The sequence below is a fragment of the Sarcophilus harrisii genome, chromosome 5 (genome assembly GCF_902635505.1).
Source record: "Sarcophilus harrisii chromosome 5, mSarHar1.11, whole genome shotgun sequence".
In the NCBI taxonomy this organism is placed as follows: Eukaryota; Metazoa; Chordata; class Mammalia; order Dasyuromorphia; family Dasyuridae; genus Sarcophilus; species Sarcophilus harrisii.
The window spans coordinates 68,382,708-68,406,983 of NC_045430.1; the positions used below are offsets into that span (position 1 = coordinate 68,382,708).

Below are 24,276 nucleotides of genomic sequence, written 5' to 3' on the forward strand. Positions count from 1 at the left end.
TGCTATTATTATCCTTATTTTTATAGACAAAGAAACTAAGGTAGACTTGAACCATGCTCATAGAGTTAGTAAATGTCTGAAGCCAGATTTGAAAGAAATCTTTCAGTCAAAATCCAGCTCTTTATCTTGTGATGATTAAAAAAGTTCAAGAGATGTAGTTTCTGGGTAACCTTTTATTAATAAAGCTAGCACATCATTAATAAAATGATGGTCATTTGGTCATCTCTCTTTGACCAAAGACAATCCCAGCACTTAATTGTCAGAGATTGAAGAGCAGATTTTCACTAAGTGTTGAGAGCGTGATAGAAAGCTATCTTTATACTCAGAACATTCCCAGCCTTGGGCTATCTAGGCAAAAGGATCTGTCTCAAGCTCAAGCTTGACACAGTGAACTTCCCCACCTTAGATTAAATTCCTTGTAAGGTTGAGTGTAGTCCAATCAAGATTGAGGAAAATTAATTCAATCTTATTATCAATAATTTACTTCAAGATAGTGAACTTTTAAAATCAGTGCTTGAGAAGAAGGATCATGCTCTGGATCTCCCCAAGATAATGATTATTAATAATCATTTCTCTCATTCCCCCATTTGATTCTCTTGAGAGGCATAGCACTAATTGATATGACAAACACTTCATCAAGAATTTCCAACTTTGTGGGACTTACAAAGGGAGGCAATGTGAGAGGAAAAGGGGAAAATGGACTTGTGGCTTTGACAAAATCAAAAAGGGAAATCCCTATGGAAAAGCTGATCTTAAAGATAAAAGACACCAAGGGAAGAAGTAAGCAGAAAAATAAAATTGTCCATTTAAATTTCAGAAGTCTCATCTCATACAACAGTCTGGTTTTTCTGAAACCATCTGATGCAGTTTGGGCATAGTCTTAGAGCAGTTTTTCTCTGATCTACATCACTTGAAGAAGTTCTCTTTGCTAAAAATTTTCTGCAAAATTGGCCAATTATTCTAAACCTCCAGATTCACACATACACACACACACACACACACACACACACACACACACACACACACACATATATATATATATTTCTCTGTAAAAATGTTTTGTATTTACTCCTTAAAGTAAAAACCAATCTTTAAAAGTGAAGTTGGTTAATGTTAAGTTGGTTCAAGATGCATATAATCTCCACAAGTGATAAATAGCTTCAAATGAAACTCACTCTATATTTAAGTAATCTTGAAGACTTTCTTCCCATTCTGTGTAAGAAATATTTGTATCCTATTTACTCAGTAGGAATTTCGTAACACAGAAAACTTTTGCACAGGGTTAATAATTTATTATTAGATATTCCAAGAACCCTTCTAGGTTTATAAAGGAAATTTTACAAGGTCTTTTCTTTGTATAATTACCAACTTTCCTTTTAGAATAACTATGCAAATACTTGATTAAAGCAATAGCTTCAATTAATTTAGTTAAGAATCTCATAATTTTTATAAGGGATATTCAAATAATGTTAAGTGAACTTCCTTTTAAATATAGGCAAACCTGAAAGTTTATAATTTTTAAAATTATATTTCAGAGTATTAAAATGTGGTCAGCAGGACTGATAAAATGACATAATAGTTTTCAAACTTTTTTTACCTTCCTTTTATATATGCATACTATATATATATATATATATATATGTATATGTAAAACATATATGTGCATACTATATATAGGTGTATGTGAATATATTCACATGTATCTATATACCCTCATGCATATATGCACACATACAAACATGCATATGCATTTATAAATATGTAAACATGCATCTAAAACAATATTAATATGGCTGATATATATTATATCTTTTGATTAAATCTTCTTTATCTGAGATCAATGATTACTAACCCTACTTTATTTTCTAATAAATTTTACTCCTAATCTTAGTTGTACTGCTTGTGTATATCTCTTATTTCCTATTCCTGCCAACTCTTCTACTTTAATTCTATTCCTTAATTTGCCTTGCTAATATTTAACCTTCCCCCATCCATGGATCCTTCCCTTGTCTTCTCCCCCATCCCTTCCTTTCCTCTTTATCCCTTTCCCATTAATTTAAACACTGTTTTGTATCCCATCTTATCTTATGCCACCCTTTCCCTCTCTCTTTATCTTTCCTATTAATCTTGTCCCACTACTATAAATCTATACCCTTTCTATGCCCCACATCATCGTGTTCCCTCTGCCCTTATTTCTTTATAGATTTTGAAGGGTGTTATATCTGTCGTGATATATATTAGTATTGTTCTCTATTTAACCCATTCCTAATGTCAGTAGGTTTTCAGAACTACTAGCCCTCTTCCCCCCTCTAATTCCTTTGTGTTGGTTCTTCCTCTGCACCTCATTTGTATAACATAATTGCAATTACTATTTTTATCTTTTCCTAGATAGTTTTGCTTTTTAGAATCAGATCATGCTCAACTCTACCCCAATCTTTCTTTTGAGCCACTCAATTCCTGATGTCAGTCTTAAACATCTGGTATACATTTACATGTGAAAAAACACACTTTATCCTTGTTGAGTCCCTTGAAATTAATCTTTGATGTTGGCTCTTATATGTTAGATTTTCTATTAAATCTGAGTTTGATTGAGACAAAGTCCTAAAAACCTACAAGTTAATTGAATAGCCATTCTTTTTTTGTTCAATATTATGGTTAGTTTTACTGGTTGTGATATTTTTTGGCCTTAGGCCTAGTTCTTTTTATTGTGGCTGTTTGTAAGTTCTGTACAATTCTAATTGTAGCTCCAGCATATTTGATTTTTTTTTTCTTCTTTCTTGCAAAATGTTCTCTTTGATTGTTTTTTTTTTAATTTGACAATAATATTCCCAAGTATTTTCCACAAAGGATCTCTTTGAGGTGATGATGGATGGATTTTTTTTTTCAATTTCTACTTTTTCCTTATGTTCTGTCACTCCAGGACAATTTTCTTAGATTATTTCTTGCATTATTGTGCCAAAGTTCCTTTTTTGATCACAGCTTTCAATTAGTCCAATTGTTCTTATATTTGCTCTGCTTGATATGTTCTCCAGATCTGCTTTTCTTATGAGATGTTTTATATTCTGTTCTATTTTTTCATTCTTTATATTGTTTTATTTTTTGTTCTTGTAGCTTTACTGGTCACCTCTTGCCCAAGAATAATTTTCAAAGAATTATTTTATTCTTTTAGATTTTGTATCTCCTTTTCTGGTTGGTTAACTTTTTTCTTTTTCATAATCTTCTTGAGGTTTTTGGATGGCTTTTAATTTAATAAGTTTTTCATTTTTCTTCAATGTCTTTCATTTGATTTTTAAATTCTTTTTTGAGTTCTTCTATAAGTTCTCTCTAAGGCAGGGAACTATTTAACCTTTCTTTTGGGAATAAGTTTGTTTTTTATTTCATTGTCCTCCTCTGAAGATGAACCCCGGTCTTCTCAGTTCCCATAGTTTCTTTGGTTCGGTTCTTTCTGCTTTGCTGATTCATTTTTTTTTTTTTAATGATAAGTATTAGTATAAGCATATCTAATCTTGGGCTGGGGATAGTTTCTTTTGCTTCATTTCAGCTCTCCCCAGTGCCTGAAGCCAGCAGTTTCCCTTCACACTACTTCTGCACAGACTAGGTGTATTGGTTCCTTCTAACCCAGAGCTATGTTTCAAACAGCATAGCTGGCCTTGGCCTTCCTAATCAGGGTAGGCTCCTTCAGTCTTCCCAAATTCAGACCTCCCACATTCCAGGCTGTTATGGAAGTATAAGTTCTGTGTTTAGGATTTAGGCTGCCTCCAACCTAGCTAGTGCTAGGGCTCTCCCTTGCTATTTCTGCAGAGCTGATCTAGAGGTGTTTATGCTTCACACCAGTTAAATCCTCATCCTGGAGTTTTTCTTCAGATTATGTTGGTTTGTCCCAGAAGGATTCCTTTTCATTCCAAGTCTTATTTGTTTTTCACTGGTCTAAATTCACCCTGAAATGCAATTTTGTTCTAACACTATTTATATATAGTAAATTATAAAGTTAATATTAGGCATTGTCTTTATACATATTATCATTTTCATCCTTATTGAAAGAGTGCCACAGTCTTGCTGAAAACATAAGTCTAAAGAACATGGAGCAAGCACAGAGTCCTGATTCATTTCACTAATGACTAGGAAAGTGCAAGAGCATCCATACACTGTCCAGAATCTGTGCAAACATGCTGTCATGAAACAGATGTATAATACTAATGTATTAGATAAAATTTTGCCATAATTTTCCATAAGCCCTCACAACTGACAGATCAATGAAACTTGTGTATAATCATCTGTTCTGTTCTGGGGATGTCTTCTGGAGTTTTGGGTTGTCAAGCTCCTTATCAACCACTCCTTGGCCCCCTCTGAAGCCATATTAGCTCTGAAGTAGGTAACCGTCTTCCAGGGAAAGGATCACCCTATTAAGAAGGACTTTGTCAAGAATCTTGCCAGTAATGACTAAAAGAGAGGAACCCTCCCCCTAATGATTGTTACAATCTATTCCCTTTATAAAAGTGGACAATAGAGATGTCTTTTAATTTCTGGGGAATAACCTCCTTTTACCATTTAATTCAGAAGATTTCAGTCATCATCTAAATAAATCTCAGCTGGAATAGAATCAGCACCAGGTGCTTTGTCAGATGAAAGGAGTCTAATGCCATTCAAAAACCTCTTTTTCCATTGAAGGGATTAACTTCAAACTGAGGTAAATTGTCAGTGGCCTTAGTACTGATTGATGATTGACTTTTATGAACCCTACAAAAGAGTCTAGGATCATGCTCTTATCTCTCAATAATTGAGATGCACACAGATCTTTGGTCCATAAAAAAACCTTCAGACCTTCATAAAAGTGCTTTAGATTGTTACTATCAGCATAAAACTGAATTTCATCTGTCTTCTTACTGAACCAAGAATCTTCATCTCTCTAAGCTTCACTTGTACTTTACTTTTCTTGGAATTAAATGCTACTTTCCTAAGGATGTATGAACTATCCTGCTGGTACACCTGTGAAGTTCTTGGTTTTTCATTTAGCAGCTTCTGAATTTCCCCATCATTTTGTCAAATTAGTACTGATGTTTGTAAGTATCCTAATCTAGATGAGCAAATGTCATTCTGTACACCAAATCTCTGAAAGCTGTCCACTCTTCTGCTCCACCATAGCCAACTGTTTATTGGTTCAAATTTCCCTCCAAGTTAGCAACAAATTGTTCCCATTCATAGAAGTGTTGTAATCTGTTGACATTAATTCTTTTGGTGTCTCTTTTCTTTGGGGTTGCTGTTTTTGTTAAATATTTAGCTTGGAGAAAATAAGTATGATCAGTCCAGCAATCAGTGCTGCACATTGACTTTGTCACTCTCACATCCTATTTGTCTCTTCTTTTTACATTCACATGGTCTATTAAATGCTGTGAATAACCACAATTTGGTCAGACTCCACCCCAAAAAACTCTCTTTGGAGTGTTACTTTCTAGGAAAGATAAATTTAATGTAAATCTTTCTGAGAGAGAGCCATGCTAATGGCCCTGTTTATGTTAATCTTCCTTCATCAGTCTCTAAATTTGATGTCTGTGCACTAAGTATTGCAATTATTTGTATTTTTAAATCATTCAAATTTCTTATGATCGATAGAATATTTTATGATATTTATAATATTAATTTCATCTAGTCTTTCATGTGGAAGCATTTCATCTGGTGTAAGATCTTCCTTTAGAGTCATGTAAGTATATCTTGTAGAACTGCAGCCAGCTTGCAATCTGGTCTCAGTGTAAGTTGCAGTTTGTCAACTGCTTTTTAAATATCTAACATGAAAGCAACTGAAACCATTCACATCTAAATACTTTATTTTAAAATATCTATTGTCATTGGTTAAGTTATCATCAAAGAACTTGGTTTTTAGTATTTTGGATAGAGAATCAAAACACCTGATCTCCATTTGACCTGAGATTGTTATAGCTATAGTAAGTTAATTTCTTGGAAGTATGCATGTTGGGAATATATTTTCTGGTACTAGTTCTATTGTTCATTTTTCAGGTATTTTGAATTAAATTTTTTTGTCACTTTGCTAAAATAAAATGTTTTCCTTTGAAAATGTTTCAACTTCTTTCCTTTTTTTTTTTTAAAGCATCAAGAAGTACACCTGATTATTCAACAGTTGGATCTAATGAATCAGGTATATTGATATAATTTAGATAACCAGGGAGAAAATTTTGGTTTAATTTGAAACTTTTACTTAAGAATGTGGTTGTTGTCTTTGTCAATATTCCTACTTTTTTACTGTAAACTGAGGCAGGCGTGCTCTCTAGAGAATTTAGATCTCTTTTTCTCACAAAAGGGAAAATACCTGGAGAATGCAAAGGCTAGTTCTGCAAGATCCCAAATCTCCCTAAAAGGAAGACACTCAGAGGAAGACAATGATTGTAAAATTAAAGATCTTTATTAATCAGGAAAATAAGTGCATGGGAGCACTTAGCCTAATATTAAACATCTCAATTAAGGAAAGGATGAGGACAGAATATATGGTTTTCAAATAAAGGAAGGCAAGGAATTGGGGAGAAAGGGAAGTGAGGAATTCCAGGTGTCAGAGCTGTGGCCTTCTGATACATAAATAGTTCAATAATAGAGCATAAACAATAAAATAAGGGGATAGGATATTTCCAAAGAGCCACATACACAACAATTAGGGGAGTCTTTGGAGATAAGGATGATTTTTAAGGTCCACAAGCAAGCAAATGGCTCAGGGTCTGCCCCAAGGCTAATATGAGTTTGATTGGCTTCAGAGTTGCTCATTTTCTGCACATCCAGCTGGGTTTACTCTCAGTCACTGCACTCAGTTGATATGTTGAGCCATTTAGCATTCGAATAGATCAAATAGATCCTATGTAGCTCTTCTCAGTTACCTGGATAATTGACATATAGTTGAGGGCTCAAACAAATCAAGGTAGTTAGTACATCCATTTTTACAGTATAATGGGAGTTTTGAATTTATAGAATCAAATTTTAGAAAAGCAATTCGAATAGTTTTAAACTTTGCATGAACCATAGAAAACCTTAAATTATATTTAGGTATTAATTGGAGTTTGTTTAAAAACAACCTTTGAAATATTTTCAAATTTTTCAAGATCCCCTCCATCACCAGTCTTACTAGCCTGTAAAATTATAGAGAGGTATTTCGAAAATTCAAAAAGACTTAAGTTGAGGTCTCACTCTCTGATATATTCTTTTGGTTTTTATTCTCCAGGGCACACAGTAAGTGATTAATTCTAGTTGATTAATAGACTTACTGTGTTATATTAGGCAAGTCATTAAACCTGGTCCTCTAAGATTTTAAATTATAGAGAAGTTAACAACTTGTAATGATAAGAATTTTTTCACCTACCAGTGAAATTCCAATTCCAATTCCTATCCCTCCTCCCCATTTTCCCCAACATGGTACATTGTTTTAACGAAGATAAATTTGCTATTTTTAAGACACTAGGGTAATTGTATTATATTTAATATAATATATATATATATAAATATTTATCCCACCTAGTCTGATTGTTTCAGAATATGGACTTGAATGCACATGTTTATTTAAATGCCTACATAAAAAGAAGATACTAAAAAAAATGGTTGTCAGAAATTTAAGGATTTATGTTATATCATCAAACATGTTTTCCAGAGAACTGATTCTCTTGGATTTTTAGTTTATAGAACCTAATCAGTGAAATAGGATGAAATAAGGTCTACTTTGAGAATGATGTTAATATGGAAATAAAACAGGCTGAGTATATAAAAATATAACATACAATATATAAAAATAAAGCAGATCAAATCTTCATTTTTAAGAAAAGAATATTGTGTACATAGTAGCTATGACCTTTTAGCTATCATGCAGGGCTCGAAAATGAAAAAAAAAAAAGGACTTATTCTCACCATTGGCAGGGGATATGCCAAGGAATTGCATGGGGGGGGGGGTCATTTTTAACTGGTAGGGTGGAAAACCCAACAATCACACATTCTGTGGAAACAGGATAATTTAGGCCCTGACTTTGAACCTATAAAGGTTATTTAAAATAAAGAAACTCTTCGTTGTTCTCTCATGTGGCATTTTTACTAACCATGCGAATCTGCCTTGTACTTAAAAAGAAAGTACTTGTTGAAAATATGCTTTCTTTTGCATTTAACAGAAAAAGGATCCCATATACCAGAAGCTACACCAACATATTCTGAAACAGCTACTATTGTAGGTAAGAAATAATATGAATAATTTGCTTTATTGCTTTCAATCAAATTCTTTGTACCTCCAATGATATTAAAACTGTCATGTTGAAACTACTTTAAAAATTCAATAACTATATGGGTTGTTTTCCTCTCTGTTTGATGGACATTTTGTGGATCTTTTTTTCACTAAATTAACTAATGGTTTCTGTGTGATGTAGATGCTGTCTTTGAACATTGTAATGTATAAAACTACAGTGTACCCAAGTGAACACTGTAAAGGAAAATAATTTAATGAACTTGCATTTGAATTCTGTCTGTAGTCTTCATGTGGAAAAAGGTGTGGATTAGGAGGAGAGTTATGCTAATTGATCTTTAAAAGCCATTCCTACTCTAAATCTTTGACCCTATAGCTAGTATCTGGATTGTGTCACCACTTTTCAGGGGGCTGCTTATGTTTAAAACCTTTTAGCATTTCTTTTTTTTTTTTTATTGTGAGCATATTTAATCTAGTACAACCAGTTAGAAAAGCCAATAAAATGTTTGCTCTATACTTTTATTAATTTGTCTGTCTGTTTGTCTATCTAATAGTAGTTCCTTAACTTGCTGGATCAAAGTAGCCTACCTGGCCACTTATAGGTAGATTCTATTCTTAATCAGTACAGAATGTGCTTATTTCCTAAAGTTGGTGGGTCCCTCGTAAGTGTTATCCCACCTCAGATCCCACGTGAGCTGGGAGCTCACCATATTGGTGCCATACTGAGTCAAGACATCTAATTGGCTCAGCCCACTGAAGTTCAGAGTGATCCACTTGTCTCACTATCCCTTAGTACTAGAGATCAGAGTTATTGCCACATACCTGACTTGTCCTGTGCTTTTTAACAGATGTAAAATAATTAAACTTTATAAAGTCATAAATCAGAACTATTCAAATTGTACAAATCCCTTACTCTTTCAAGAAGGATCATATTTTCTATGTCAGATGAAATTATAAATAATCTTCTATCCAGATCTAGGACAAGGGCACTTCATTATTCCTATAATTATCCTACCAAGACATAGATGGACAGTGAAATGAAAGATGAAAGACATCTTTTATATATTCTCAGTGGAAATGATTACTAGCTGTGAAGAGTAATACATGATGATTTTCAAAGCTGCTTTTAAAAAATATCTATGCCAAGCAAAAAAGAGAGAATAAAACCTATTTTTTATTTCCCTGAGGACACAGGATTGTATTCCATTTTTGATGTCTATATTAAATAAATGCGAACGAATCAAGGAAATACTTTCCTTCAGCCTTAATGCTTAATGGGAGGGATTTAAATGTAGTGAAGCTTACCATAATATCTTTATAGTTATAATAAGTGGAATTTATATACATGGCAATTCTTTTATAAATTTCAGTAAATCTCATTACTGCATGAGGAAACTTCAAAGTCTCATCAGTAGAAGCATAAGTCAGTAATTGCTGTACAATAATCAATACACTTCTGACCTGTTTTAGGTGAATCTTCTACATGGGGCAAAGGAGCATATAAAACCTTTAATGGTAAAATCTTTTCCTTTGAATCTTCGTGCACATACACCTTCTGTCGTCACTGTGTTGAATCTGGAAGTGATTTTAACATTGAAATCAAACGCAGTAATCAGAGTGAGATTGAAAAGATCACAGTCCTAATTGATGGCACTGATGTCTCTATTAGTGGAAAAACAATCCTGGTTAATGGAGAAAGGTAAATACATCTAGAAAAAAATTTTTTTTAAAAAAACAAGGGATGGATGTTATGGATGTTATGATGGAAATGTTGAAAAAGAACATCAATAAAATTTATTTTAAAATACATGGAAGAAAAAGTTAATAAAAGGACAAAAATAAAACAATTGTTACTACTTTGTTAGGATTATATAGCAGGAACAAAATAAGCATTATATTATAACAATATATGTATATATATGTATTACATACATATTATATAGAGATATATTATAAATGTATATGTATACACACAGAGTGCTTTAAGGTTTGTGAAATGCTTTACAAATATTATCTATTTTATCTTTATAACACCCCTGACAGGGTAGGTGCTATTATTATAAATATTTAAATATAGTCATCACAAAATTGGAAAGATGTAATTTTATTATTAATTCAGTTATCATATAATTTTATGATTAGGATATTTTAAAATGTATCTTTAGTTATATCTACAAAGTTATGCCAAAAGTGAATATTCTTGAAGTTTTTATATGTAATAATTCTGTTTTCTAGATGTTTCCAAGTGTCATGGAGATTACATATATTCAAAGTCCAAAGAGCTTGAGGACATTTCATAAGCTTAAAATTTTAGGCCATTGAAAACTGTGTTCCAGCGGTCACATTATTTCTGGAAGCATTAAATAATGGAAGAATACTTCAGAAATAATAAAAGAGAATTTGTTGCAGGATCAGTGCTGGGTATAATGTTAATAGGGAAATATCTTTAACCAGCAATCAATTAATAAACAAGCATTTATTAAGCATTCACTATGTATTAAGTACCTACTTTATATGTAAGATATACATATACAAAAGTGAGAAATCTCGTCCCTCAAGGAACTTAACATTCTAGTAGGGCAACAGAATATAAAATGTTCCCAGATAAGCAAATATGTGATACAAACAAAATAAATCTAAAGTGATTTTGAGGGTGTAAGGTGAGGGACTAAAAAGTAAGAAAATAAGAGAAGGCCTCTTGAAGGAAATGGCATTTGATCTGAGCTTTGAAGAGAGCTAGAGGTTTCAAGGTATATTCATAAGGAGAGACAACATTTGGGAATGAGTGCAGTGCAGTGCTGTGCAGAAGTGCAGAGATGGAGATAAAATTCCCTGTACTGGGTAGTAGCAAGTAGGTCAGTCTGGTTGGAGAGTAAAATATATGTGCAGTAGTAATGTATAGTTATTTAAAAATCAGTCGACACAGATTGTAAAGAATTTTAAATGCCAAGCAGATGAATTAGTATTATATACTATAGGCAACAGGATGATTTAAGCTTTTTGAGCATTTGGAAATATGATTTTGGCAATTTTTGTGGAGGATAGATCAGAGAAAGGAGAGACTGCATAGATATAGAGAAACCAATTAGCCGACTCTTGGAATAAACTAAGGCAGAAATGTTGAGGGCCTGAAGTTGTCTGATTGAATTATGAGTAGAAAGAAGTGGACATAATAAATAGTAAAGAGATAGAATTGACAAGACTTGGAAACTGATTTGATACTGAGAGCAGTAAATGAGAATGAAGAAGAGAAGATGATTCTCAGATTGCAAACTAGAAAAATGTTTTCAGGTTGTGATTAGAAGAATGATAATTCCTGGACAAAAATAAGGAACTTGGGTAACATTTAAATGGAAAAATAACGAGTTCAGTTTTGGACATGTTGCATTTGAGATGCATTTTATTTAGAAAATGAAATGTTCAATAAATGTCTTCAATTTAACATATGATAATTTTTTTTACAGTGTATATGTTCCATTTAATAACAAGTTGATTCACATAAAACATTATGGAGACTATATTAAGCTAGAAAGCCGTAGAGGAATCCTATTTTTAATGTGGAACACAAAGGATAAATTGTCAGTAAGTTTATCTCTGCTTTAGTTCTATAAATTGTTATTGGGGAAATTTTAGAATGTAAATAGATCACACACACTGTGTATGTGAGATCACCTTTTCTTTCTATTGTTAATTCTAAGCTAGCCGAAAGACCTAAATGACAAAGATATAAAAAATGCCAAAAATAAAGAGCTTCCAAGATCAAAAAATATTTATTTTCATAGTTCTTGCCTGAACATAATTACAGAGTATTTATTACTTCATTACTGACCGTAAAATAAAAATAAGTTAGGAAGAAAATGATCCACAGGAACATAGAATGAGAAACATTTAGAGTTAGAATAAATGAAGTGATTTATCCCGTGCTTATTATGTACCCAGACTATAATAAGTGCTAAGTGATGTAGAGGCAAAAAAAAAAAAAAAAAAAAAAAAGAATTTTAGAGATCACTTAGTCTAGAACATTCATTTGTCATTTTGGTAAAGATCTGATTTTTTTTTAAGTCATCTTGGAGGAAAGTCTTTCTAAAAAGATTGCAATTTAAGTAAATATTTTCAATTCCATAAAGAATGATCTGGGGCCCTGAGAGGTTAATTGCCTTATCTAGGCTCACACAGCTAGAATGGGTCAAAAAGTCATATTTGAGACCCATCCATATATTATATGGCTGCATTCTACAGATCAGAAAACTTAGGACAAAGAAGCTCAGTGGTTTTACCAGTGTTAACACAATTACTTTATGGTAGATCAAGGATTAAATAACAGTATTATTGGCCCTGAATCTAGAGATCTTTCCATAACAATTATGCAATTGATGTTAAACGTTTATTAGAAAAATCAGGATTTTAACAACAAACCCTGATATCTAATATGTTTTTAAATGTTATTACTTAAAAATACATTTTCAGAAAGTGTTAGTGGAAATGTGTGACCTTAGCAGTTAATGACTAAGTTTCCATTCCACCAATTACTTTTGGGCCTTGAATAGAGGAACAGATTCCAGGAAGCCCAGGAGGTCTGCTTCTTACTTTGAAGCTAGAAATACCCCCTTCCAGGTCTAATTTTCTCTATTTAACCAATCTAGAATTTACTCTAAACAATGACAATGTGTATATATTGTGCCTTAAGGCATTTTAAATATAAATGCAATTTTCTTTTATAGCTTACTCTTCACAAATCATATGCCACCTGTGGTCTTTGTGGAAAACTGGGTGATGATTCTGGTAAGACTATTTATGTACATATTCTAGTTTTGTCTAATGTTTAACAAAATAGTACCAATGTTGTTGCTTATCCTTCATTTTAAAATTTTTATTTTTTCTATTTAATGTTTTATTGTTATTGTTTTTGCTGGAATCATATGACCAAGGTACATTGTAGTTTTTTTTAATAGTATTTTATTTTTATACATTCAACAGTTTTTAACCTTCACCTTTGCAAATCCTCCATCATTCTTGAAAAGTATCTATGATATTAGGAGAGTATATGTTGATTTGCAAATGAATTGGATTGAAATCAGGCATAGCTGTGCAAATCTAGCATAGCTAGAGACTCTATCTCTAGTCATAGGAGATAGATATTGTTCCAAGCAACTGATGATGAGCCTGAAGTAGTGGGAAACTTTAACCTTTTTAAACTAAGATCTTTCCCAGCATCCAGTTTGTGTGAGGCAACACTCTTTCAGTAATTAAAAGGCAAGATAAAAATTGAGGCAAAAGGTGGCCTAGTTTGCCTTTACAAAAGAATGGGAGGGAAATACCCTCTGAATTCCTGGCCAGAAGGGAAACAATTGGTATTTACACAGACTCTGAGCCATCAAAACCCAAACAAAAAGTAAGTCTTGGACTGCAACCTGTTATTGGCCAATCAGTGACAGCTAGAATGCTTGGGTTTAAAGGCCTAGTCAAGTAATTCCATTTGAATCCCAATGGGTTTTATGGAAGCCTGGTTTCCCAGAGCTATATTTCAAGAAATCATAAATAAAAACTGCATGAGACAAAAGAGTTAATTGTCCCAGTTTTTCCAAAAAAAAAAAAAAAAGAAAGAAAAACAACAATAGAATAAATAAGCAGGGAATTACTAATGTAGGTACAATCTATCAATCACCAAGCCCCTATTAAGCATCAACTATAGTCCAGGAATTGAGCTGGTGGGTTATAGTTTATATCAAAACTTCTGTTTCTTTTTCAAACTATATATTTAGTTCATGTAAGTGTGAAGTCTGTCAGATATGCCCAAATAAAAGAATGCTGAATTTCTTTTTTTTTAAAGGGGACAATATTGATGAAAACATTGCCAGCAGTAAAATTTCTGATGACTGTCCTAACGCTGTTGCTAAGCAACATGAAGAATGTGAGGATGGAAAAAATGTAAGAAAGAATTACATAACTGGCCTATTATTTCTGTGTTCTGCAGTTTCTGTATAGTGTCTCCAGTAAAACTATTTTCATTTATTTTTTACAGCCATCATCCTGTTATAGGATCTTGGAGAATTATGTGATTTTTAGGATGACAAAGAAGCTTTTCCCAATCCCCTTATTTGCTGTGCCTTTGCCCTTTCCACCTATTCTGTGTTGTTTCCTCCATTAGAAATTTTAATTCCTAAATTAACTGGCGCATTACACTGGAACTGTTGAGATGTGAGAGATGAAGGGTAATAGATACCCTAATAGTGATGGGGTCCCCAGGCTCATGTTGCAGGTTTTTGTGAGATTTTTGGCAAAAAAAAAAAAATGGTTTTATTTTCACTGAGAAACAACTTCCCTCAGCGGGAATTAGCAAAGATTTGGTATACAGAGTCATTTTTTTATTAGATTTCTGTGGTTTGGGGCTAGGGAGCCATTAAGAGCTAATTTTCAAATCAATAAGTTTGGTGATTGTTTCCCACACCAAAGTGATTCACAGATTAATTGGAGGTAGGAGATTCCCATGGGAAAGAGAAATCAGGTAGCCTCCCAAGGGAGATTCAGGTGGATGAGGATCATTTTTAGGAATTTCCCTGGACTAGGTTGTCCACCCTCCTCAAAGGTCAGGGAGACACAGAGTCCTTATTACATCAGAACCACTCATTGCAGCAACTCAAATGAGAAGTGGAATTTAAAATGGAGTTTAAAATAGAGAAACTTAAACAGTTACTGCAGCCAGGAGTCATGGTGGATAGAAAACTAAGCCTAGAGATAAGAAGACCTGAGTTCAAATGTGGCCTCTGACACTTTGATTCTGGATGCATCAGTTAACTTTTGTTTGCCTCAATTTCCTCCATTATAAAATAAGGATAATAAAAACACTTACCTCACATAGTTGTAAGAATAAAATAAAATGATATTTGTAAAGTGCTTACTATATAGTAAACAATATATAAATGATTATTCCCATCTCCCCTTTTCCTTATCCATTTCATTCTCTTTACTTTGGAGAAATGCCTTTTCAAAATTATATCATAATTTAGCTTCTACCTTGGAGAGGAGAAAAGGAAACCCACAAACATGATTTGTATCAGATAATAGCCACCGGAGGTTTTTCCCAATCCCTTTATCTGATATGCCTTTCCCTCTGAGATAATTACCCATCTACTCTGTGTTGTTTCCTCTATTAGAAATTGAGTTTTAAGGGGGAAAAGAACTTTAGTTAACCAATGCTTTTCTAGTAGCAATATAAATTAATCTATATTCATTAGATTGTAAGTTCCTTTAGGTTAGGACAAGGTCTCTTTTTCTTGTCTCTCTGTCTCTATCTCTCTTGTCTCTCTTGTCTCTCTCTCTCTCTCTCTCTCTCTCTCTCTCTCTCTCTTTCTGTTTCTTTCTGTCTTTCCTCCTAAGGCTTAGTGGAATGGCAGGCACATAATAACTGCTTAATAAATGTTGATTGATTGATATTCTCGAGATGGAAAACATGGTCTTTGCACCCAGAAAATTCTAAGCAACCATGCCCCCATATTCATAATAAGAAGTCACAGATTCTACAAACCAAACAATGAAATAAATCATGGCAAAATGAAAGCTTATTGTCGTATAGAAACTAGTTTGCTAAGAGACTGACTTCTATAGTGGCAAAGTCCTATTAGGGAAATGGAATTTTGCACTGAGAAGGGAATGCTTTCTCAGCAGAGTCCTAGCAGCTGACTGAGCGAGCTACTTTTCACCTTCTGCAAGAAGTGAGTTTAAGGGAACCTGTTATGGGTATCTTGGTGGGGGCTGGGACAGTCTGAGCTGATCAGACCAGGATTTCTCAATTGAATGAGCACTCAGAATGACAAAAAGATGTATGGGAGTTGATTTGCCTCTGAATAGTATTACTTCTCTTATCCTGGGAGGATAGGCCCTCTCTATACTCCTTGGGAGCCTAGGAGATCCTGATCTCTCAGATCAAAAAAAGGGGATACAATCTCAGAGTGATAATTTTAAAGGAAAAGGGAACACAGTAAAGGGAACAGTTTCCCTCCAGCTTCACTCTGAACTTATTCACAGATTCAACATCTCCACTTTCTCCTTTGTGAATTCCACATTAGTACCACATGAGGGATAGCTAGAAATACTTAGGTATTTGCATCTATAGTGACTAGGAAATGAATTCTTTTTTTTCATGATTTCTGTTTTGAAATTTTTTTCCTTGATAATTTTTTATTTTATATTTTCCCCCAATTATAATTTTTCTCCATTTTATTTTCCCCTATGTGGCATGGGTGCTAGACCCCTTTCCCCAAATTAACTAATCAGAGACATCATCAAGTACAAAGAGAAAGCATTTATTTAATCCCTGCAGGGAGAGGGCCAGACACACACCTGGCAGCCATCCCAGCTCCCACCATGTGCTCCTGGAACCTGGAGAGCTTCCGGCTTGTCCAGGGTTTAAAGGCAAAAGACCCGAGCCTTCTCATTGGATAGACTAAAAAGACATAACCATCCTTGACCCAATGTTGGCTGCCTCCCACAAGTCTCCTGACTTCCTGCAATTTCCTGTATCCCAGGGTTCAAAATTCTTCTCTCTAGAGATCAAATGACCTCCCCAGGGTCCCAGTCCTGGGAACAGGGATCATGTGACTCAATACTGAGATCAGTCCCATTCACCACTGTATACCATACTCTCTCTCTCCTTTCACCCTTTCCATCCTCAATTTGCTTTTCCCTATTTTTTGTCTTTACCGTAACCTCCAAACTCTCAACCACATACTTCTTTCCCTAGACCATCACCTTCACATTGACTATATTTCTCCCTTTTCTATCTCAACCTCTTGATGAACCAGTTCAGCTCTCCACTGTCCTTTTCTCTTGAGTGTCTTGCCCCCTTATCCTGTTACCATTTTTTCCCTTCCAAGCCTCAGCCCTGTGTCACTCCCACCATTTATTATCTTTGTTCCTATTTATGTGCTCCAAATGAAGGTGGAAAAAATTATGAAACTGTGCTAATTGGATCCATTTCAAATTTACATTCTCTTGTCTTTTTAAAGAAACATGTTTTATTTCTTTCATAGTACTGCAACAAAGTGATTGCAACATATTTTGAGAAATGTGGAAAAATTTCTTCCTTGTCCAATGAATACAAACAAATCTGCATTGAAGATTACTGTAAGAATGGGGGCAAGAAATATACTTGTGACAGTTTCTCTGAATTGTCCCGCCTCTGTGCTTCAGATGGTCCTGGTGATTATGAATCATGGAGAAATGATCCTGATATTGTTTGTGGTAAGCCACTGAATGTCAGACCTTAGAGCAATGTTCTTAAGGCTTCAATATACAATTCTTTCATTTTTCAAACAAGGAAATAAGTGCAAAGAAATAAAATGATTAGCTGAAAAAGCACTTAGCTAGGAAGTGGGATGAAGAGTTCATTAATATAATGGCTTCAAATTATAAGTTAAACTATAAATTACAAATATATGTGTATTATAAATTATTAAAAAATAAAAATTATCAATCTCAAATATTTGATTTTCAATTTCAAATAGCTATTGTTGATATTTTTATATCATGTACATTTCCCTTCCATTGATTTCCACTCCCAGAAAAACAGCCCTGATAATAAAGAATAAAAAAGGGGAAAAACAATTCATCAAAACTGAAGAGTATATTAAAAAATTTCTTCCATATTCATAGTTCTTTACCTCCCAAAAAAAGTTTGGGAGATGATTTTTTATAGCTCTTTTCTAGAGTGATTATAATTTCATAGAATTAACTTTTGATTAATATTGGTTTTTTCTAGTTATATGGTTGTAGCCCCTATAACATATAAATGTGTATATACACACACACATATAGTTAATGTAAGATATTAACCTTTGTTATAATGTTCTTTCTTTATACTATATTAACCTTTTTTTATCATGCTTCTCTCATCATCTTCATTGTTGCTTACAATGCAATAAAAAAAACCAAACCATTATTACCCATGAATTATAACTTCTTTAGCTGTTTCCTTATTCTAGCTTACTGCTACTACAAAAAGAACTGTTATAATTATCTTGGTGTATAGAGGACTTTTTTAAATATTATATACAAATATGTGTTTAGAATATATATATATATATATATATATATTAGGATATATACATAGAGCCTCATACATGGATATACTGTATACATATATATATATAAATATGAATATATACAGATATAAATATAAACATAAGTGTAAATAAAATATACATATGGCATGTATATTAGAAAATATATGCATATTATGTCATTTACATGCATATGCATGTGTATGTGTGCATATAATTACATGTCATTTATCTTTTTATCTCATTTGATACTTACATCTCTGAGAGATCGGTGCTATTATTTTCCCCATTTTGTAACCAAAGAAATTGAAGCAGATAGAAGCTAAATGGCTTGTCTGAGATCATATAGGAGTAAGTGTCTGAAGCTGTATATGAATTCAGATCTTCCTGTCTCCAGGCTCAATATTCCATCTACATTTAAAAATAGACTTTCTCCCAATTAGCTACTTTTCTTTTTATTCAAGAAATACGAATTTGTTATATAAAATTTTTGTAATCAAAAGTATGTTTTGGTCTTTGTGATCTAATTCTTCCTATATTCATAACTGTGAAAAGTGCCTAATCAGATTCTATTTTCAATGATTAGGTCATACATCTATTTTAATTTTATCGTGATGTATTTTATAAAAAAGTTAGTCTAAACCAAATTTTTGTCAGACTGCTTTATTCCCCTAATACATCTTGTCAAATTGGCACTTCTTCCCCAGATAATTTATATTTGGAGAGATTTATTAATCACTAAACTGTTGATATTTCTAAAATATTAAAATTTAGAAGCATTCAGGAAACATATTCTTTTGCTATTCCTTATATTAAAACAGCTTTAGAGTTTTCCACAAAAAACCCAAGAATTATCAACATGTGTAAAAGCAACAAGAAATGCTCTCTGTGCCATTCTGTCATGCTATGATTTCTTATAAGATCATTGGCAAATTTTAAATTTACTTACATGTCAATAGTTTGCAATTACTTAACTAAGTTTTAAAAGCTGGAATTTTATGATATGTAAGTAAAATAATACTAGATGAAGTAGATTCATTTTTTGAAATGAAATATTCTTGTTGTAAACCTGAGAAGATATGTGACTCCGGGAAAACTGAGTTCCTGGAACTTGGCTTCACATGCTTTTCCTCTATCAGAACAGGTGGTAACTAGAGCTCTAAAGAGCTTCTAGTAGATCTTAACACATGGTTATCAAGAAAAAAAGTTTTAAAAGGGCTTCCAAATTTGGAAGTGATATATCTCAGCCACTTTACATCAGGCAAGCCAATTTCCTAACCTATACTTCTCTACTACCTTGAGGAAGGAGTCTTCATCCTACCTCTCAAACAAATATATCCACTTAACACTCACAAATAAATATCACTAATTACCATCTCATTCTATTTTTCATGTATTTTTATTTTTTCTTTCAGAAAAACATGTATGTCCAGAGACACAGATCTATAAAGAATGTATCCCTTCAAATCCATCAACATGTTCCAATGTGGCTCCCTTCCAAAACAGTGAATGTGTGAGTGGCTGCACCTGCCCCAAAGGTAATATATTCTGAGATAATTTTCAAGCTAAAGCAACTAAAATTCCAAATGCAATCTATTCTTTACTGGCAACAGCAGAATATTTTGGGACTTTACAGATTCACTTTGCAGTCCTCTAAGGAAGTTTCCAAAATGGGTTCTATAAGGATTTTTCTAAGTTAGTATTCAGTCTTTCTCCATTGTATTTAAATTCTCAATCCCATCACAATATATTTCTAATTCTTGTTAGGTTCTTTGGGGCCATGAACTTGACTCAAAAAGTATTTTAATTTGCTGCAAATAATCAAAGTAATATCTTATATTAATTTACCACCTAAAGGTTTACAAAATACCTTCCTAACAAAAAAATTTGTGAGGTGGCCAATGAAAGTATTATTTCTCCTGTTTTACAGATGAGGAACTGATTAAATGATCTGCCAGTTCTGGGACTTAGTCCAAATCCATTGCTCCTTCCTGTGCACACCATGTAGAAAGCTTTACCCAGTCACAAAAATTAGTTGTGAGAATAGGAATTCAATGATGAATGCAATGAAGATTTTCATGAATTGTTCTTTGAAGTATTGACAAAAGAATTTGAGTTTTAGCCCTGATATATGTTTAAAAAAATAAGTTTTAGAAATGTTGTAAGAAATAGTCTAAATTTGAAGAAGCTAAGGATTGATTTTACTTAATTTTACTTGAAATTTTTCTGACATTAAAATTGTTTTAATACTCTGATACCTAAAGAATAACTTGATCAAATGCATTTTAGGTTATATGCTTGATGATATTGGAGAAAAACTCACCTGTGTATTAAAGGCCAATTGTCCCTGTGAATCTAATGGGAAGGTATATAAGCCAGGAGAAGTACGAGAAGGGCCCTGTTCTTCTAAGTGGTAAGCATTTTTGATACAAGGTGTTGATAAAATGAAACAAATAATGTGGTTTGAAATTGTTGTGAATGTATCTTTAAAGAAAACTTTAAAAAATAAATTAAAATCATGTTGGTATTCCTTCTTTTGAGGAGTTTAACATTTTATATTATTTTTAAAAATAGAAATTCTTATACCTTTCTTTGAGAAGCATAACATTCATTTATAGATGCAGAATATTGCATTAAAGCAACAGATAATTTTAAAAAATATATGGAACCCTACAAAGATGTTAGATAATTTGCCCAAGATTTGTTAGGATTGTTTTTCATTATATTTAACTGAAATCTGTTTTTCTGTATTTATTACTCTTTGGTCTTTGTTCACCACTCTGGTCTCAGACATAAAAATGTAACCCATCTATTTATATCTATATTATATCAAAATTGGTAGATGATCTTGCATCTCCAAATTGACTATATATATATTTTCATTCAACATGAAAGAATCAAAATAACAAAGGAATTGTTGAAAAATATTGGTTTCAGCAATATGAACTAGAATATATAATTGGAATTTGACCTCAAATAATTTATGTAACTTTTGTATGTAACTATGTAACTAAAGGGAAAGAGGATACTTAACTCAATATAAAATAATGCAAAAAGTCCTGGATTTGGAGCTGAGACATAGGTTTTGTTTATATTTCACAACTAATTCTGTGTTCTTGATCAAATTATTTTCCCTCTTTAGACCTCAGTTATAATTAGAAATTATAAAATGACAATTGGACTAGATGATCATTCAAGTCTCTACCCAGTGTGAAGGCAATGATGCTAAATCTGAATGATTTTAATACTAAAATAGATTTACTTGATTTAGAGATATATAAAAACCTTAAAGATCACTGAGTCCAACTCACATTTTTCAGATAATGAAATGTTATTAATTGCCTAATGTAGTATTTGAGTTGAAGTCTTCTTTACTCCCAGTCCAACAAAACAGAGCTGATTATTTTTCTGTTTATTGCATAATTAGTTGGATTTTCCTCTGAGTTTTTCAACAATGTGTTTCCCTGGATCACAGAATGGAGAAAAATATCACTTCACTTCATCCCAGATTTTCATTTGAAGACTATAAACATATGTTCAGCTCCTACAATAAAATCAGCCAGCTCTTATAATAAAATCATAGCAAACCAATTTTACCCCTCATTCCTTGTTCACATGAAAATTATATATTGGTACTAGTATACATTCAGCTCTGTGCATATATTTTCCCTCTTTATTTTGCTACATGATTGACTGAAATTCTTATTCATATATAGATGATTTAGAACATTTGGTTTGCACTGTTCCTAGTCTCTTCCCCATTTTTGCTCCTGGTTACAGTCGTCTTATTTCAATTCTCAGGCTGAGATTATGCCACTGACTGAGGCAGGAACATTTGTTGTCCATGAAAAAGAGAGGAGGGTTGCCAAGGACTTTGGGGGGAATTTTTTTTTACATTGTATTAACTTCACCTCTTATTTAAGCATCTAAAAATTCCAAACCTCTAATTAAGAACAGTTAGGAAGAACTGCATTTAAGTTCTACTTCTACTACATAGTGGATATATGATCTTGAATAAGTCATCTAATCTCTTAGTGGTCCAGGTAACTTTCTAATACTAAAAAGTTTCAAAGAAGGGGCCAATTTGAATTAATAGAGGGAGTTTATTATCAATATAGAGAGCTCCATATGTTGATGAAATCACAGGTAATGTAAAAGAAAAATAGAAAAGCAGAATTCTCAATTTCAATCAATGCTATATCAGTGTAACAAGATATAAACAATGTATCTGCAAAAAGATTTGAGTTGTAATAAGGGGAAGTTGTCAGGTGAATGAAATGAAACCTTGTTTCTTTCTCTTTGTATGTATATTACATACAAGTCTTCAATGGATCTGTGATATCACAATGCAATTATTTATTTATTTTTATGATGGTGAAGATTCTTATCCTTTCCATTTTCATCCTTTTCATTCATTTTTATTCTCAAACCTTCTCATTCTATGCCATTTTGTCCAATTGCACATATTTTTTTCCAAAAAAAAATCCAGCTTATTTTTGGTAGGCTTCTTCTAAGTCTTAATATTATATTGGTACTAGTACACATTCAGTGCCGTACATATATTTTCCTTCTTTCTTGCTACATGATTGATTGAAATTCTTATTCATATATCTACTCAATGGTATCTGATAGCTAGCAATTTCTTGCCTGTAAATTATAACTCATTTGTATGCTGACCACATACCCCTTTATGTATATGTGTATACATATACACATGTATATATGTGTATTATATATAACATATATAATTTTAATGTAGTGAAATTGAGTGCTTTTACTGATAAAGAAATTAAAGCTGTTAACCTAAAAAAAAAAAAAAAACTTGTCTTTTGATAGTACTTGTCAAGAAGCAAAGTGGTTCTGCACAGAAGCATTATGTCCTGGAAGATGTAAAGTAGAAGGAAGCTCATTTACAACTTTTGATGGTGTTTCATATGAACATCCTGGAAACTGTCACTTTTTAGCTGTCCATGTATGTGGTAACTTAAAATATTTTGAAAAAAACTGATATTCTTTCATTCCTGATGATTTCAATTAATTCCTGAAAGAAGTACAAACATGACCTTAATTTTGAATTATAAATATAATTTACCTAAGATTATTGGTTAGTTCTGTTATTTTTGTGGTAGAGAGCTAGACCTGGATACAGAGAACCTGACACATATGGAATCTGTGAACCTATAAAGTCATTTAATATCTCAGTGCTTTATGTCTCTAAAAGTATAAATTATTCATTTTTACTAGTAAAGGAATGGCATTATCATGCCTTTTGTGAGCTGAGTTGTAAAGTGACTGGCTGGAGCAGTGTTATCCAAGAATGCAAGAATGTAGGCAGAAAAAAAAAACCCTTAAAGTCAAACCCTATTCCCATTTATAATTGCTTTCTATTTTGTTAATATAAACAGCTAAATAATTAGCTGAATATAGGGTCTTCTCAAATTAAATGGAAAATGTAGACTGTCATGAATTGCTAAGAAGCATAATGTAGTAAGTAGAAAGCTAGAGTTGGAAACAGGAGGATATTCATTAAGTCTTTTCTCTAACATATATTGTTTTGGTGATCCTGGACAAATCACTCAACCCCACAGAAACTTTTAAAGAACTTAAATTGCAAAGAAGCTGCTGACCTGCAATGTTAAAAGCCATTTCCTCAGCTAGGAATTCCCAATATCAGTGATATCCCAATATCAGTTGAAATAGGTTCAATCTTTATCCCTTTCCAAAATTATTGAGATCATTATTTCAATTTTTTTGTGCAATTTCAACATTCAGTTTGTATAAGGATGTACCTAGTGTTAAAATGTCTAGCTAGCAGTCTTTGAAGCATATTTGTAAATATCTTTAAAACGAACCTTTCAGTTTGAAATAAAAATATCCACTTTTTCTTTGGAATAACAGAAATGATTTAGTAATTCTTTGGTCAAAAGTTTTCTTTCAAGAATTAAGGGATGAAACTCCCTGGTCTGTTTTTTGGAATGTAAGAGAAATGCTTCCAGAATA

The 24,276-nt window shown here is 32.6% G+C and overlaps 2 protein-coding genes across 2 annotated transcripts in view; both read left to right on the forward strand.

Annotated features, from left to right (window-relative positions):
- The first annotated feature begins 5,960 nt into the window (after window positions 1–5,960).
- Window positions 5,961–9,921, forward strand: LOC116419509 (mucin-19-like). The gene is made up of 4 exons (XM_031940167.1): window positions 5,961–6,012; window positions 6,104–6,151; window positions 8,151–8,210; window positions 9,689–9,921. Exons 1-4 carry the CDS (start codon window positions 5,961–5,963, stop codon window positions 9,919–9,921), a joined length of 393 nt encoding a protein of 130 aa, XP_031796027.1.
- Window positions 9,922–11,034: 1,113 nt separating this feature from the next.
- LOC100915265 (mucin-19) overlaps window positions 11,035–24,276 on the forward strand; it is a 44,730-nt gene continuing 31,488 nt past the window's right edge. Inside the window, exons 1-7 of the mRNA XM_031940168.1 lie at window positions 11,035–11,052; window positions 12,940–13,000; window positions 14,049–14,146; window positions 17,248–17,458; window positions 19,692–19,814; window positions 20,566–20,689; window positions 23,113–23,248. Of these exons, the coding sequence (XP_031796028.1) occupies window positions 11,035–11,052; window positions 12,940–13,000; window positions 14,049–14,146; window positions 17,248–17,458; window positions 19,692–19,814; window positions 20,566–20,689; window positions 23,113–23,248 (771 nt within the window). The remainder of the gene's footprint in view (window positions 11,053–12,939; window positions 13,001–14,048; window positions 14,147–17,247; window positions 17,459–19,691; window positions 19,815–20,565; window positions 20,690–23,112; window positions 23,249–24,276) is intronic.

Excerpts from the sequence above, each read along its gene's own strand:
- LOC116419509 (XM_031940167.1), top strand. The coding sequence starts at position 5,961 with ATGCATGTTGGGAATATATTTTCTGGTACTAGTTCTATTGTTCATTTT. Across the intron at positions 6,013-6,103 it reads TTCTATTGTTCATTTTTCAG|CATCAAGAAGTACACCTGAT; the intron begins GTATTTTGAATT and ends TTTTTTTTAAAG. Across the intron at positions 6,152-8,150 it reads AGTTGGATCTAATGAATCAG|AAAAAGGATCCCATATACCA; the intron begins GTATATTGATAT and ends TGCATTTAACAG.